This window comes from Oenanthe melanoleuca, chromosome 5 (assembly GCF_029582105.1).
Source record: "Oenanthe melanoleuca isolate GR-GAL-2019-014 chromosome 5, OMel1.0, whole genome shotgun sequence".
In the NCBI taxonomy this organism is placed as follows: Eukaryota; Metazoa; Chordata; class Aves; order Passeriformes; family Muscicapidae; genus Oenanthe; species Oenanthe melanoleuca.
Genome location: NC_079339.1, coordinates 26,904,528 through 26,919,873, shown reverse-complemented (window position 1 = coordinate 26,919,873; position 15,346 = coordinate 26,904,528). Strand labels below are relative to the sequence as shown.

The 15,346-nt window shown below is 41.3% G+C and overlaps 1 protein-coding gene across 7 annotated transcripts in view; it reads right to left on the bottom strand.

Annotated features, from left to right (window-relative positions):
- DPF3 (double PHD fingers 3) overlaps positions 1–15,346 on the bottom strand; it is a 155,253-nt gene that overhangs the window by 27,133 nt on the left and 112,774 nt on the right. For 4 of the 7 annotated variants that reach the window (XR_008840702.1, XR_008840703.1, XM_056493870.1 and 1 more), the window contains 2 exons: positions 14,484–14,621; positions 2,835–2,963 (listed from right to left, as the gene is read on the bottom strand). Coding sequence is in view for 5 of the 7 variants with exons in the window: in XM_056493870.1 (XP_056349845.1) it covers positions 2,835–2,963; positions 14,484–14,621 (267 nt within the window). In the remaining 2 variants the exon portion in view is untranslated. Of the gene's footprint in view, positions 1–51; positions 1,690–2,834; positions 2,964–11,362; positions 11,993–14,483; positions 14,622–15,346 lie in introns of those variants that run through there. The other 3 variants (XM_056493873.1, XM_056493874.1, XM_056493872.1) reach the window with 3 other exon arrangements.

Below are 15,346 nucleotides of genomic sequence, written 5' to 3'. Positions count from 1 at the left end.
ATATCAGCACATGGGTTAAGCAACAGGCATCATCATCATCATCATCATCATCATCATCATCATTTTTTTCATAATTTTCATTATCATTAAACAAGTCAGACTATAAAGCTCATAGGTGTGTGCTTGTATGTGCCCGCGCACCCCAACAACATAGCATAGGTAGAACTGCAGTAAGAAAAATAACAAAGGATCAGTTTCTCTTTCCAAGAAAAAAATCTACAAACACCACAGGTGCCCATAGCTACAGCAGCGAAAGGGTTAATCATGTTTTCCTCTCTTCAAAAGACAGTAAAATATTTCCTCATGATTACTTAGATCAATTTTTGAATAGTTTTAGACCATGTAAGAGACATTGTTAGCTCTAAGCACAATGGCATCAACAGTCACAAATTTTCTGCTATAGAAATGTAAGCCACTAGACACCTCATCAACCTCAGGACTACTTTTTATCCCCGTTCTTCACCTGATCCTAAAGAACCTCCTCTGTAGACAAAATTAAATACATTTTGAAGACTAACTGAAAATAACCTAAACCAATACTTTAACACAAATTTCATGGCATGTCCTTAAAAAATAAAAAAAAACCCAAAAGTAATATATACAGTTCAACAACTAACATAACTGAGATGAGGAGTAACCCATCTTGGGAAACACTGGAAAGTTCAAAATTGTGTGAGTCAACCCAACTTTCAGGATGGAACAGGAAATTCTCCACACAGAGTATCAATAACGGCAACAACAACCATAAGAAGACTCCTAAAAAGAGAAGTCAGATACTGAAATCTGTGCAATTGAGATTTGTTTTCTCTCTCAGTCAAACTTTTTATGTGATCAATAGTACAACCTTCAAATTCCCCCTTTAGGGAAGGTAGAGAAAAAGATATCTCTTGTGCCCCAGCAAAATTGAAGTGTGAGACTTTAGGGAACAGCTATTTTGTTATTCACAAACAGTAGCATGGTATTAAGTAACCAACTGTTGGGTCCCTGCTCCAGTTACAGGAATCAGCCATATAACATGTACTGCATTGCTTGAGACAGAAACAAGTAAATCCTGTTCACAAAAAAGAAAATTGATATAACAAAATAATTGGCAGATAAACCATATCGTAGAAATGTGATTTTACTGACTTTGTGAACAGAAGAAGTAATATCATTTCCATGATCTCTTTTTCAGTGTAATGAAAATGTTCTCCATTATTATAAAAGAGAAAGATGGCAGACACCAAAGAGATTTCATTGTTTTCGTTTAGAGATTAGCATGTGGTTATACCTTAATCACTTTCATCAAACATCAGTCACAGCATTGCAGACCCTATGAATGACCCAAGCAGGTCAGGATTAGTACAAGGATAGCATTTAATGTAACTGATTTTGCACAGTTTAGGCTACAGGCTGATCTACTTGTTCTATCACACTAAGGAATCAAAGGAATTAATGTATTTGTGTTGCATTCTGATATAATCACCATAGCAATGTTTAAGTAGCAATAAAATAGGATCCATCTCACTGTGCCATATCAGGACAATGCTGAAACTAGTTATATTGAAATATAACAGTCAAGGCGAAGGGCAGTGATCTTCCAAGATGGCACCACAGACCCCATGGACTTTCCCCTTCAGTTATTAGAAGCAATCACATGTACACTGAAAGGTCCATGTCTCTGACTGCACAGCATTCATAAGGATGCCCCTGGAGAAAACCAAAGGAGTTGCCATTGATCCTCTAGTGATCAGTATCATCTCAGAATATCTTCAGAGGTCACAACAACTGCAGAAGGCAATTTCAGTGAGAGTCTAATCATTCTCCCATTGAGGTAACAGGCTTACTATGAATTTCAGCAGGTGTATAAAAAGGCCATTTCCTTGGCATGAGAACATTCCACATCACATTTCAGCCATGAAGCAACAGACATCTTTCAGTGACTACAGTACAGAAAGAGTAGCATTTATACTGAATTTCAAGGCCTCTTTGGTTTTCAGATTTCTATATGACCATCTTATTACGACTAGTATCACCACTATATAAAAATCTCAAGTTTCTCAAGTGGAAACTTGGACCAATGCTGGAATATGTTAAAGGTCTCCCAATTCCCTCTACCACCACCACTACCTCCTGTGTGAGCTGTAAATAACTGTTCAGCTGGTACAAAATTTTCCAACAATAAAGAAAGAAAATAAAAGATTAAAAAAAAAAAAAAAAAAAAGAAAAAAGAAAGAAAGAAAACAACAGCCCAGAAATAAAGACAATTCGGAATGGGAAAGACACAATTGCCTACATTTATAAAGAGAGAAGGGAAGAAAAGGGAGAAATAAAAACCTCTTTAAACAAAGCTAATGATAGTCATCTTGTAAGAGGATAATTCTTGACAGCTAGCCCCACACCTACCCTGTAATTTTCTCCCTCTTTCTTTTTTGGATGGAGAAATGCATGAAATGTGTAATCAATGGGAATGCTTGTCATGCAACTTTCATAAATCTTGTAAGTAATTTATAGTTGTAATTACAGCATTCAAAGACAGAGACCATTCTGTGAAATTGTCATAGAATTTTCTCCTTCCACGTGAAGAACAACTAGTACATGTACCCAAAGTCAAGAAATAAATTAAAACTTCATTATTTCATAAGACCCCATTAGCTTAAATATGTGAATCAAACAATGGGGTTTATAATATAAAATTTTTCAGTTATCCTTCCCCACAAACACAGAGAAAAGGTAAGATTCCATCTTTTATCCCTTCCCAAATATGCTGCCTTTCTTCAAAATCTTCAGAAGGTGCAAAAACCACATCACACAAATGCCTTTGTACAAGAAAGATGCAATAAGGAGTCACCTACCAGAGCGCCCACAGTCTGAGCACGATACAAGTTCCTCGGGCCGGCCACTTTTTTTGTTCATATTGGAGCCTCCGAGGCAGAAGTCACAGTAGTTATTGGGAATGATGACCCCGTCTGGTCCTTTCTGGGCTGCAGTTGGGTTAGAAATCAGATTTACTAAAAGAGCATTCACTTGGACATCTGCCCCTTATCCTTGATATGGTGTTAGCTCAGTGAGTTTGCAGGCCACAGTCTTCCTGAAACATTGTCAATCAGAATAAAATGTGAACTGCATAAACCACCTCCATTTTAAGTATGGAGGTTGTATCTATTTTGCCTGAAATACCCTTCACTATTTCTTTTATAATCCCAGCCAGGCTGCTCCCTCTCAAGGACATGCTTCCAGATATGCCTTTACAGTTCAGGGACTTGTAACACATACAGGTGTAGAGGCAATCCCTAATGCAGGATAAGACCTATGTTGTCAGTAAGCCAAACTTGGTTTTTCAGGCAGCAGTCATCATCATAATTCCACAAAATACAAATTGATAAAGGAAAAATACAGTCTCCAAAAGTTATAAATCAACAGTGGGAAGATGGGGGGGAATAGGTACCCTCACCAGTTTTATTTCAAGTAGCTTTTTAGGGGATTACATCTTTAAATAGCAGGGTGTCCTTAGTCAGAAGGTTGGTTCAAAAGCTCCTGAATATTCACAGGCAAAGCCATTTGGGGATGTTTCACCCACGACTTAAGCCCCCTGCAGCAGACATATTCCCTAGGATGAGCAGGAAGGGTCCAACACTACCCCAGAACACAGCACAGGTGCAGAGTGAGCCTGGGGCAGACATCCCAACCAGCAGAGTTAAAAATATTTTCAGCCAAGAAAAAATTAGCGAGATTATATTATTATTTTCCAGCTAGGAATACTTGGAAAGGAGCAGACACACACTGATCTTAAGTAGAGGAGGAAGCAGATCCCTTAGGAAGGAGAGAAGGGCAGAGGTCTTCTGCATTCCTCTTAGTTGAGCAGAACAGCAATGTCCTTTTTTTCTTGCTCACAACTGCCATTTCTCTCTGCTCTCCAGAGAGGGAAAACATCTTCCTGTACACTCTATGAACTGGAGAAGGGAGTGAAAGTAATGGTTGGTCTTTGTTTCTTCTCTTTGAACATAAAAAATTCAGTTATATACTGGTAGGTATAACTGGCCTAAGCCTATTGCATGAAGAATTTTACAAATGAGAAAATTAAGAACTTTAAACTGTACCATCTCTATTTAATTAACTTTTTAATGCATATTTTGAAACTTGCAGATTTTTAACAGATGTTTCTGCAGCCTTTATTAATGGTCTTTTTGTCCACATTCAAATTTTCCCCAAAGAACAATGACATTCTAAAGGGCTTCTGGTAGCAGTCCAAGACATACACTTAAAATTAAAATTTCCTCTGAGTTCAATCTGCTTTTCTGGTTTGGGTGCATCTAGTTATTCATTTATTTCCAGACGTTGATCAGCTGAACTTTTGGAGATACTGAAAGATTCCAGGTAAGGTAGTTCCAGGTAATTAAGAAGAAAGTTAAAACCCATAAGGCTGCAAATGCATCACTATCTTCCTCCGTGGTTATGGAGCTGCTGAAAGTATTTACTAAAACAATGGACTTTGCTCTGAAGTGATCCTGGTTGACAGATCCCCAGCTCTCTCAAAAAAAGAGAAAAGGTCCCAGTGTTAGATTAGCATTTTGTCTGTTCCAGGAAGGCATTTAATACATGCATGCAAGATAAGCAAAAGAACAGGAACCACGTGCAAGTCTAGCACACCTGCTCATTTTAAGAGCTGTAACAAAATGATCATAAAGTTGCTGCTGGTACATATTTTGTGTATAAAAAACAGACCTCCCTAACATTTATATTTCCCACTGCAGCCCCATATTGAAAAAGTTAACTAATTACCCCTTTATATTATTCTGTATCTACAGACAGGCCATATGCAATGCAAACTCAGCAAGCTCAGAATTCAGTGACTTTTTTTGCTGGTGTTCCTTATTACATTATTTCACCCTTCATCCAAGTGTCTTAAAGCAGCTCACAGAACTCATTAACCTTCAGTGAGGTCAAAAGCCTCTTTGGCATTGATTCTAACCAAAGTGTTCTGGACCCTAATTAAGTTTCATGGTAAGGTTGCATTGCATTTTAAAGCTGAAAGACTTGGAGGTGGAGTGGTAAACTGGCTTATTCTCAAACACACAAAAATTCTGTGGTGAGGCCACAAATAAAAACAAGCAGTGAGGGTGCCAGCCAGCAGACTTAGGAAAGAGATCCACTTCTACCCCTGCTCATAATGGTGTAATTAACACTTTGCATATACTGACTTAAATTTTTTCAACATGGATCATGACCACAAGATCCACTGACTGTCAGACTGGAAATGGGACAGGGGGACTCAAAAATATGTACACTGATCAATTCATCTGCAGTGTGTGGGAGAGGGGGAGAGTATTTGCTGAGTGTCATAAGGCTGAAGAGATTCTCCCAGACCACTGCCAAGGGAATAAACATCAGGTTTGATTATTCTTCTCTTCATCTTTCTTCTCTTTCCTTTCTTTTCCTTTTTTCCCCCCCCCTTTCTTTTCTTCCTTATTTTCTTCCAATTTATTTAATTTTTAATGTGAGTGTCTGCATGCTCACTTATTAAGGTGGCCCAGTAGAGTGTGATAGAGATATCAGGCCTGAAAAGTCATAGACAGATGAGAAGGTCCAGAAGTTACATCAATGATACCTTAAATTATGGATCTCTAGAGCCAAACAAGCAAGGTAATATTATGCTAGTCAATGGGTTTTTTATTCTAACAGGTGCAAAAACTAGAACCAAACCTGACATAAGCTTATTTTCTTGACCAGCACCATATAGTGAATTAAGTAACAGGCTACATCACAGAAGGTTTGAGAATAAAGAGATTTTCAGATGACAGTAAGCAGAGTTCTTACTTTCAAAGGAACTTTTTTTACATATATCCTCAGAGTTTCTAGTTCTATTTCACTGTCATTAACAAATGATGAAGGAATTAAGAAACAAAGGTAAAATGGCAAGATTTAATGTGCAATCTTCATGAATAGGGTATTGTGCAGGAAAAGCCCGACCCTAATCTCATCCCTAAATCAATAAAACTACTTACAAAAGTAACTATGGGAATGGATTCACAAGAAATACCTATTAATTTCCTAGGGAGTAATATTGCTGCTTTTCATCTGAGACATAGGAATTAACTAGGTATTCACTTTTTGCATAAGGTAATCAACAAGTAAAAGGTGCAAGTTTGAGCCAAACAGCTCAGCTAGCAAGAAGCAGCTCCCTAGGAGAGAGTTGACTCATTTAGATCAGGTGACTGCTTCCAAGGATTTGGTGAAAAAATAAAAAAGCTCACCCATAATGAGATACTGTTTTAAAAGAAAAGACTTGAAAACCAGCCATGGCCTTGTCCTATCTCATTCAAAACTCCTCTGATTTTCCTTTACATTGCAACCTGCAACAACAGATCAAAGGCTGTGAGAAGCTTTGAGTATTGTCTGAGCTAAGGTTTTCTCATAGGAGGTGTACTTAAATCAGTGCCTCTTGCCATTTCAACTTAGGTTTGTTTTCAGGTTTCAGCAAAGGCCCCAACTTCATCTACATGTCCCCCAAAACTGAGTATACAATTCTTTTAAAATACTTTAAATGTTTAAAAATGGATTAAGGAGAAACATGGAAAGATCTGCACAGCTCAAATGATAGCTTCCCTGAACCTGAAAGGTGATTGCCGTGAAGGTAGGATGCAGAGTAAAAATAAAGTCAATATTTCCAAATAAATTTGGTATGCACTTATTCTGAAATATTTTTTTTCTTCTTAGCCTAATCAAGTTAATTTCAAGCTATAACAAGCTGAGCAGAATAAAGAAGTACTTAAAATATGGTAGGTATCACCATTCACAGTAGTCTTTTTGCAAAGTAAGTTTGGTAAATTACGTAAATTACGTAGTATATCACACAGTAACTTTGTTCTGTAGACAAAACCTGAAAATGAAACAAGTTGACTGAGTTTAAATATATAAAATAACTTCTGTGCATTCTTGATTTTGAAGGCAGAGGCTCTAAACAGAATTCTAGCTTCCCTTCATCCCTCCCAAGAAACAAAAAAAAAACCCTATTTGAAATAGTTTTTCTTCTAAATGTGACCTTTAAATATATATGTAGACAAAACCCCAAATAAATGTAACCTTGTATCTATCCATTTTTCTGATATCTAAGTGAAATTATTTTGATGATTTGGATCACAGTCTTCAAAAACTTGGGAGGTGGAACTAATGGTTAAAAGAAAAACTGGTTTTCTGTTCCTGGATAACAAATCACTGTCATATATATTTCTTCAGCCTGTAGGTAATACAGCACGATACCGAACCATTATTTAAGATATGCACCTAAGTTTGGCAGCATTTTATCCCTGTTTTGTGCCATATCCATGTCACTGAGAAGGCAGTGGAAAATGCATGGAAGTGCATGCCTTGCTCCTGGGGTGTGGGGCTGTGCATCATTTATTTCAATGGTTACAGTGAATTGGTACAGTCATAGATACACGCATTCACAAAGGGATTTTTCCCAGCACATTTTGTGCAGCTCTTACCTGTTCCTTCTGTGTTTGATCCAAAACCAATAAAGCCCACTGGAGGTTTTCAATTCAATTCAAAAGCCTTTGAATCAGGCCATTTACTCTGTTTTTAACAAGGATCTTCAGATCACAACAGACACCGCAGGACCCTGCTTGTAGGGCTGAGTCAAGCCAGTGCACTTCATGATGGAGGAAAAGGGGTGGGTTTACTTTTTTTGTTGGGAATTTTTTTTTTTTTTTAATTTATAAGACTCTTTGTCTGAGATGGGGTGAGTTTTCCTTTCCAGCTCCTCCCTTTTTCTCCCTGGCAAAGGGCAAGCTCAATGTCTGGCCGCCTGAGCAGGAGAACGCTAGCCAAGAGCCTGCGCCTGCAGTCATCAAGCCCCTTGGAGGCCTCGGTGACAGAATCCCATCGTGAGTCTCCATGTGCCCGTCCTGGCCCTGCCTGGCTGCCAGCCTCCTGCCCGCAGGCCTGGTCTCCATGGTGACCGCGGCCAGCTGGCTGCGCTGGCCTCGCCACCCGCCTGCCCCGGCTCTCCAGGCTGAGGAATCACAGCACGGCCCCTCCGCTTGCTGCTCGGAATGGCTCCGTGCAGGGCAGGCAGGCTCACAAGGGAAATTACACTGTGGTGATTACAGGAAAACATGGCTTTGAGGAGAAGGAAAAGAAAAGCAGTGTCTGGACTGTGGCTTTCTTTGATGGAGTAGAAGGGAGGTGGCTGACTGGGCATGCAGCCCCTTCTGTCCCCATCATTGCTGCGTGCAGCGAGCAATGGTGGGGCAGAGAGGGGGACTGGGGAGCTGCTGCTGTGCTCAGGGCTAGACCCTGCTCTGGGAAGGAACAATGTAAGAACACAACTGCTGGTGTGGTGAGAAACAGGCCACGCACAGCTGAAGTGAGCTCAAGGCTCTTGCTCGCTCACATGTATGCAGCCAGGCAGGGATGTGCACAGCCATTTCTAGGGACTCCTCACCGAGAATTAAGTGCATGGGTTTCTCATTGCAGTTTTTCAGGAAGAAGTGTAAATCAAGCTGAATGAGAGGAAATGGCCAGTCACTTACTCTGTTGTTAGCACCAGAGATAAGCACGTTGGCTGGCCCAAAGCCGGGAAGTGTTGGAGCACTAGATACAAGGGTCTGCAGCAGGCCCCTGCAAGCGCGGCACATCTGTGGTGGTGTAGTGCTGCTTTCTACCAAGCACACTTGGAACTCGGGTGTAATGCTGGGAAACTGCTGGTGTTCTGTTCCCAGAGTCGTGCTAATCAGCCTGCACAGCCCCATGGCCTCCCCCAGCTCCGGCTCCCCACGCTGCACTCCCCCACATGGGATGGGCATGCACTTAGCTGGCACACAGAGAAGCAGGATATGCTACTGAGAGGTGCTACAAACCACCCATACAAATTATTGCCAGGTCTCTCTAGTAACTGGATTTTAACTCTTTTTTTGAGTTAGTTGGTGGTGTGGGGATAGAAGAAGCTGTTGTTTTAGTACAGCTTTTAGCAACTCTGAAAGGTTTGCCTTTCCTACAGCCCCTGCTCACAGAGAAGCACAGCCAACACCACAAGAAGTGCTAGGAGAAGGAGGTACATCTGTAAAAGTCAGAGGAAGCCTCTAAATGTGGGGAAAGAAAGATCATTTGATCATCTCTTTTACAGGAATCACTGTGGCCCTTAAGTTGAACAGCTAATGAAAGAGCTGGGAGGTGAGCTAGGTAACTGGGAGGTACAGCTAGGAAAACTCAGCATCAGCTGATGGGATTCGGTAGATTTAGGCACCTTAAGGCAGAATTTAATAGAATTTCTGTGCACTGACCTTATAGAGTCTTCTTCAGGAACACCTAAAGCATCAGCCAAAAGCCCACTGCTAGGAGTAAAGCATTGTAACTATCTAGTGCCTTATGATGATAAATGGTAGGAAATGCAGAGTTGGAAGACAGAAAAAGAGTCTGACATCCTAACATACAGATTTTCTGACTTTAAGGGGTACTTCTCTAGAGACTCAGAACCTAGCCACTGAAACACATCCTTCCCATTGGCCAAGGGAATATAAGAAGGGATTGTAATGCCCAATATACAGCCCAATCTGGCAGCATCCCTCAATATTCAGGTGACAATGGCCAGTGCCATGAGTTGGGTCCCTGCAACATCTTATAGGCTTTTATCTGGAAATTACTCAGTGGAAAAGTGTGAAAAGGCAGAGAGCACCTATTCAGTTCAAATTCAGTCAAAGCATTTTACCTGGTTCAAACTCTACATGGAGGAGGGGGAAAAAAGGCAGAAGAAGCAGGGAGATAGCAGAAAAAGAAAAAAAAATATAAATACATATATTATATCATCCTAAACCAAGAGCTGATGTGCTGTTGAAGCAACACATGTTTTCCAAAAACCAATTAGTCAGATTGGAAATATTTTCCCGTAAACTACTGAGAAGCACTCAGAGCGTCTCTTCAATTGGACATCAACAAAAACATTTTAATTCCTGTCCAGGCAGTATAGAAAAGAAACACCAAACTAACAAAACAACTACCCCATGACTCCAATCAAAACAAACCAAAAAAAAAGTGGGCTGCAGATTAGTTCTCCCTCTACATAGGAGACGAGTTTGGGACTTTCCACTATGCTATAACTCTAAACAATTGATCTATTTTTTAACTCGGCATTGCGAAATACACACACAAAAGTCTCAGTAATTTACAGCTGCAAACAGGATTTAAGGGAAATCTTTACACAGCTCAAACTCTCCAATCACTACTGTTTCTTTTAGCATTTTGAGTGTTTTTCCTTATGAAAACAAACTCTGAAAAGAGAAAAAGCCCAAATAGATTAAATGACTAAGAAGTCATCTCAAAGCAATGTACATATTTTCACTAAAAAGCACCTGCTGCAGGGTATCTTGTTGCAAGGTGGGCATTGATGCATCCTTGCATTCAGAAGTAGTTCCCACCATGGCCCCAGCAAGGATGAGCACTGAGGCAGGGAAAAAGTAGGCCTGATGTAGCTTTTCAAATTGATGCTGCTTGTGGAGAGGAACAAACAGCTCGTCTCCAACTGAGGGGCTGACTCTCGTCATTTATTCATGGCCAGCCCCCTGCCTGGATTGAAATAAAATGTTTCAAAGATGACTGTGTGGGGGAGCTGAAGGACAGCTTGGAGGCACACGGAGGTTAGCACATTAATTTTTTATCTCTGGAGACCGGATATCCAATTATTCTTAGAGTACACAAACTACTTTGGCTGGTCTCTCCAGTAGAGATTTATCCACACAATAAAATCTGTGATGGAACTGGGCACAACAGGCTGATGCCATGAAATAGTGTACACAGGTGGCTTTGCAGGGCAGATGTTTAACCTACAGAGTGGCAGGAGGGCACAGGAATGCATCCTCCTTAACTACACATATTGCACAATGGATCAACCTGCACTCAGCACAATGTACTTCATTTAGGATTGTCATTGGCCAAAGTGCTTGTGGGTGTAAGATCCTGTTCAGTTGCTGTTTCTGCACAGCCACCTGCAATCAACATTTCACACAGCCAAATGCCCACTGAAAACTCTTCTCCTTTAAAGGAGAGGAAGTTTTTCTTCATGTAGACACACTATTCTATTCTCCCAGGAATTAAGAAAGAGCCTTTATACTATTACACTCATTCAGAGACATTTCAATAGATAGAAGTCTAATGTAATCCCTATATCAGAAGTGTCTCAAAATTTGTGAGCACCAGCTGCCCCCAGAGCTGGCCTGTACCCATGGAGAGAGAAGGAATAAAACAGCAGGTGTTTTGTGGCAGGCTTGGATTCACCCTGGGCTCACAAATCTCACGGTCTTGGTGCCAACATGTAAAGGAAAAGCCAGCAGAGAAGAAGTCTGAAAATTGTGTGGGATCATTTATTTTTCCAGTGCAGTTGAGAAAAGGGGAAGTTGACTTTTTAAAAGGTTTTCTATAATTTCCTTTCCACAGTTCGATACTCAGGCAAAAAATCAGGGAGTAGGTCAGAAATAAATGTTTGTATAGGCAGAGGCAAGACTAGATGCTGAGGAAGGGCTATTTATTTGTGTCACAGGGCTAGATAAGCATACAAAGCAAGCCACTAAAGCTCAAACAGAACACAGGCTAGGGTGTTGACTATCTTTCATGCTGCAACAGGTAATCTATATGTGAGAAAGAAGAACAGAGGGAGAGAGAGATGTGGAGAGATGAAAACGGACAAACCTTCTACAGTCAAGGACAGTGAGATGTGCCAAGGAGGTGACACATGGAATTTCGGCCAGTCCCAGTTCTTTGATGCACACCTATTCAATGGTTCTCAGTTTTAGGTAGGTTCCTCCTATCTACATCTCTTTTCCAATCTCTGGGTAATTCTCTGACCTACTCAAATTGGTCTGTGCAAGAAATAGAGGGGACTGTATATGCAGAAAGACATGAGGCTTTCAGGTCTTGATCTGGCACCAGTTAGGGCATCAATAGTTGAATCCTGCAGAAGCCCTGCTCCCTCCTGCATCACCAGGGCTGCTGTTATTGCAGGTTCTGCAAGGACTGGAAGCTGTAGAGGAGACAAAGAGGGTACAAAGGAAGGAAGTTCACATTACAGCCACCCACCTGAACTTTACTGACCTGGTGTTCACCTCCCAGGGCACAACAAATTCCAAATGGCTGGTTTGATTTGCCTTGCCTTTTCTAAATCAGGCTGCTCCTATCTCTGACACACTGCTCAGCAAATAACCAGATCCCACTCTACACCATATCTCTGGTCCTCCTGCTCAGTGGGTTGCAGATTAGCTGTTTGGATTAATATCCCCCTGCCTGCCTTCCCTCCCTCCCACCTACCCCACCCCCCAAGCCCATGCAGAGAGGACTCTTGAAGCTCGAGACCTACGATGCTGCAGACCTGTCAAATCTAATTCATAACACATGCCTAGCAGTTCTTAGGGGAGAGGAAGGATCTGATGCTCTGGCTCCGCACCATCCCCCTGTACAAAAGGACCATTTAATGACTGCATATTAGCAATGTGGACAATTAGCATTCACATGGAAGATAAATGGCAGCATAAATTAAATATAGCCAAGTGGAAGAGCAAAGATGCAAGATCTGACCTCAAGGCTGTAAGCAAAAAAACAAACAGGCAAAAAGGAACAAGCAACCACTGTGACAGCTCACCATTTGGGACAGTTACCCTCCAGCATCTGGGACTTTCCCCAAGGCTTATCTGCACATTTGCATGGCTGTTGCCCATACCTCACTGGCTCCTGGCTGGTTATTCCTTCCACTTATGAATCTGGGCATCAGAGAAGTTTATCCCAGTGGTTCTAAATTTCTGCCTGCTTGTGGATCTGTGCATCAACAGCTCCCCTTTGCCACATGCTCTGGAGGAACAAACAGAAGCCCAAGCTGCTCTCATGCTACTCTTTTCTGCAGTGTAGAATGCACCTTTTTTATCATGGGCCAAAGTCAGCTGTTCCTAACCTTACCATAGCTTTTCTAGCTCTTCTTGCTAACTTCTATCATTTCCTAAGCACCAAGGTACAAGGACTGAGACCACTTAGTATCTGTGTCAAGCTGAATTCAGAGCACTGGACACTATCCTTCTTTTTAAGGTCATCTATTGCAAGACCATTATCAATATTAATTGCAATATTCTTCTCAGGTATGTAAATTTTACTGACTACTGCATGCACAGGAAAAAAACCAACCAACCAACCAACCAACCAACCAAAAAAGTAAGTGCTAAGTAAACAGAAGCTACTGGCTGAATACTGACATTCCCGTGCCTGCCCAAGCAGTCACTCTTAGTGCATTGACAGCTCAAGTTTATCAACAGCTGGAGGAGTCAAAATTACTTTTGCAGTGAATCTACAAAACATGTGAATAACTAAAAGGTAGAGCATAAAAGTGACAGAAACATAGAGCTTGCCAAATGGGATCACACTAAACAGTTCTTCAAGCTCAGACAGTGGCTAGTAACAGATGCTTTGGAGGAAGGAAACCCCCTCCCACACCTCCCTGGGGACAATTATCAATTATACTGCTTAGAAAGAAAATGTTTTCCTTCTTCCATATTTCTTGCAGTCCTTAAGGTATTGGGAAGTGTTTCCCTGTGTATTTTTCCCAAAAAGCATTTTATTGCTTTATTACTTTGAACTAAAATAACACAGATCACATGCTGATAGAAAAGAACTTTTTGAAAGTGAACAAAGTATCTACACAAATCTCAAGGTCGCTCCAAACATCACATAGTATTGCACCCTGGAATACTGAGAAACAGGATTAGAGACTTGCAAAAATCAATAACAGAACACAGTCTTCTTGACTTCCTGTCCTGTGCCTAAGGAGCACAGAAGGGACAGTCAAATAGGGTGATGGACCTTAGGCTCACAGTGAGCATATGTGATTCATCACATAAAAATTCAGACCACCTAGATCTTTCTTTCAGTGCTGTACCAGTGTGGGAAACTGAGGCACATTCTCCCTTCATGTTCCAGCTCTCCTCCTTGCAGACCAGTACTGATGTGTTTTCATAGCTTTTGTCAAACTGCAACTAAGAAGCAGCTTTTGACAAAGTTGAGGCTAAGCTGTTTATGCAGCAGGTGAAGGTATAAGGGAGAAAGAGGCTGGTTTTTTCATACTGAAAAACTGAAACATTGACAAATACCTCTTATTTAAGGGCAAAACAAAGGCAGCCCTCTGAAACTACTGGATGTGTATTTCTTTAACATCTTTACTAAGAGCCACTGGGAGGTTGCTTGATGATGGACTGGTTGGGCATCTCTTCTTTTTCCCCCTCTCCTTGCCACCTCCTCCCCACAGGAGTAGTAATGGAAAAGTGACTTGCTGCAGAGATAATGCTGGGTTTGAAATGAATTTCTGACTAGCTGAGCCAGCACCCTTGTGAGCTGTGACTGATTAGCTCCAAGCATCCAGGTCCCAATCGCTCACAACTGAGCCGGGCAATAACACCAGCCTCTCCAAGGCAAAGACAGGGTGGAGGCAACACCCCTGAAAAGGATCTCAAAGGCAAAGGGAAAATCCTACTCACGTTTGTGGTTTTCATTTCGGTGGACAGGGGAAGAGCGGGTCTCCTGCTCACGGGCTTCATCACCCTCTTCGCTGGCGAGGTGAGTGTGAGCATAGTGGTAGCTCAGCCCAGGCCTGTTCTTGTAACGCTTGCCACAGACTGGATGGAAAGAAGATAGGAAGGATGGGAAGAGAGAATGGAAATGTCAGTGTGATCTACAGTCACAGCAGCATCCTCTCCAATAATGCTCCCTTTTCCCCTGAGAACGGCACCACGCACTCCATGCACCTGCCCAAAACCCTTGCAGCCGGCACTGGTGAAGAGGTGACAGAGGGCAGCCCTGCAGCTGCAGGTCCCCAAACAAGCTTTCTTCCATCATGCTGCCAGCAGTCCTTCCCACAGGCCTAGGCAAATGCACATTCAGTCTCTGCAGATCACAGAGCCCTAATCCTCTCTGCTAAGATTACTAACAAGACTGCACATAAAATTAAATGAAATGCCAGTTCCAGTGGTGGTGCTGCACAGTGCACAGCAATGGGAACAAGACTGAGAAGAAAGAACATTATTTTCTTCATTACTGATGTCTGAAAACAAGGAAACAGCTGGGATTTTTTAAAATACTTTCTCTAAAAGGTTAATAAATAGCTTTATTTGCAGATTCCCATATAAGAAAAGGAGATGGAAATCATCCACAGTTTCTTGCTAAAAACATGTGGTAGTGATATTTATTTGTCCAGGTAAACTTCATATTCACAATACAAAATGTGACAGAGAATCCTGAACTGTTCTGAACTTTCATTTATTTTAGGATTAAGTTAAGAGATATTAAAGACAGAATCAAACAACTCAGAGTGATGAAAGGTCTACACTTTCATAGGAAGCTT